The sequence below is a fragment of the Octopus bimaculoides genome, chromosome 10 (assembly GCF_001194135.2).
Source record: "Octopus bimaculoides isolate UCB-OBI-ISO-001 chromosome 10, ASM119413v2, whole genome shotgun sequence".
Lineage (NCBI taxonomy): Eukaryota > Metazoa > Mollusca > Cephalopoda > Octopoda > Octopodidae > Octopus > Octopus bimaculoides.
Genome location: NC_068990.1, coordinates 70,114,103 through 70,116,151, shown reverse-complemented (window position 1 = coordinate 70,116,151; position 2,049 = coordinate 70,114,103). Strand labels below are relative to the sequence as shown.

Genomic DNA, 2,049 nt, shown 5'->3' with positions numbered 1-2,049 from the left:
GAATTAAGATTAACAGAAGCACTAAATAATAATATTTTTTAAAGGTAAATAGAAACAGAATGTAAATTTACAAGTATGTGCCTCCTGTAACCACAGAATTTAGCTTCTTTTTGAGAATGAAATTTAATGATATAATTTACTTTTGATAACAAGGATAAATTGTGTGTTTATTAAAAAAAAAAAAAAAACAGGCTCCTAAATTCAATGTTTCAAAATGGCATCCACTGGTAAGAAATTAATTTACACCACCTGTCCTCGTCTGTTGTTGTTTTTTCGTACATTCTCCCACATAATTTACAGAGTTTCTATATATGGTAGACTTTATTTCAGAACTGTCTCAAAGACAGTTATCTGCCTGAGGTGGGTCTGGTGGGGTGAAAATTTATTTGCAATATGCATTGATTAGTTTTGTTACACGTGATTTCACATTGTTGTGGAAGAACCATCAATAACAAAAAACCCTTTGTAATTATCGTTATTATTACATTATTGTTGTTGATGTTATCACTTATGACAAAAAGCCAAATCACTGTTTATTGGTAAATGTCTCAGCTGTTTGCCATTTTATTTCCATTCAGTCTTTAATTTATATACAAACTAGCACACACATACAAGCATATACACGCATGCGCACACACACACACATACACATATATATATATGCACACATATACATATATATACACACACATATATATATATATACATATATACATACATAATATACATATATACACACACACACATATATATATACATATATACACACATATACATATACACACACATATATACATATATGTACACACACACATATACATACATATATACACACACAGATATATATACACATATATATATATACATAATACATATATATATATATATATATATATATATATATATATATATATATATATATATATATATATATATATATATATACACATAATACATATATATATATATTTTTATAAACATATACACATACACACACATACATCCATACACATACACATACATATCCATATATACTTTCTCATTTTTTTTTTTTTAGTTATTTTTAATTCTTTTACTACAAAAAGTCAAAATCTACAAACAAGTCCCTACAGCTCTCGCCACCTTGATACAGGTTGTCAAGTGCAAGAGGAAGGATGATAGTTTTTCAAATTATGCCATTTATATTTAAGAATTGGCCAATTCTTGATGGTATAATCCAGTTTTAATTTGCCCATCCAGTTTGTTTGCTAAACACAGGGCTTCAAATAACTGACATCAAGGGGTTAGGGATAATGTCAGCATGAACAAAATATTTTGTTGATGTGGCCACTACTAATGGCTACAGTCATAAGTCTTCAATCATAAATCACACTCTTGTTTCTGAGTTGACATCACCAATTATTAAAGGCTGAAATTCTTGATGTGTTTTGTCCAATTTAGATATATCATTGTAGTATGTAACCCCATTTCCGTCTTTCCAAGGAAAATTGTTGCCAACACCAGGAATGGAAACATTTCTATTGTTCTGTTCAAAATATTCAGGATTTTCTACAGAAGCCATCGTGGTAGCTCCAAGTATGTCTTTCATTAATTCATCATTTGTTGGTTCATAATTATTCTTGTAAGAATCTGTAAAACAATAGCAACAATAATAATTAATGAGGTTTTACTTTTAGAGTTAATTAATATTTAATTGTGTTGGTATTTAATGTTGTGAATTAACCTAATCAACAAGTAAATAAGTTATTAGAGTTAAAAGTTTATCTCAAACACTAATTACATTATCATAAAGAGGGTGAAATATTAAATTCATTATAAACCACCAGCACTGCTACTATCATTGTTGTTTTAATAGTCCCTTTTCCCTGCTTACAGAGAGGTAGACTGTCTACGTCTGGATTCCCTTCCTGTCACCAACCCTCACCTGTTTTGAAGTCATAGTCAGATGTTGTTTTCGCAAAACATTGGAAATGAAAGACATCATTTTTATGATGTTCACACTTATTGGTTTGAATAGAGTTGTAGTATCGCTGCCACCACCACCACCAC

General features: G+C 29.4%; 1 protein-coding gene across 1 annotated transcript in view; it reads right to left on the bottom strand.

Moving 5' to 3' along the window:
- Positions 1–1,042: 1,042 nt before the first annotated feature.
- Positions 1,043–2,049, bottom strand: part of LOC106882365 (epidermal growth factor receptor) — a 205,829-nt gene continuing 204,822 nt past the window's right edge. Inside the window, exon 27 of the mRNA XM_052971277.1 lies at positions 1,043–1,629. Within this exon, the coding sequence (XP_052827237.1) occupies positions 1,367–1,629 (263 nt within the window). The 3' untranslated portion in view covers positions 1,043–1,366. The remainder of the gene's footprint in view (positions 1,630–2,049) is intronic.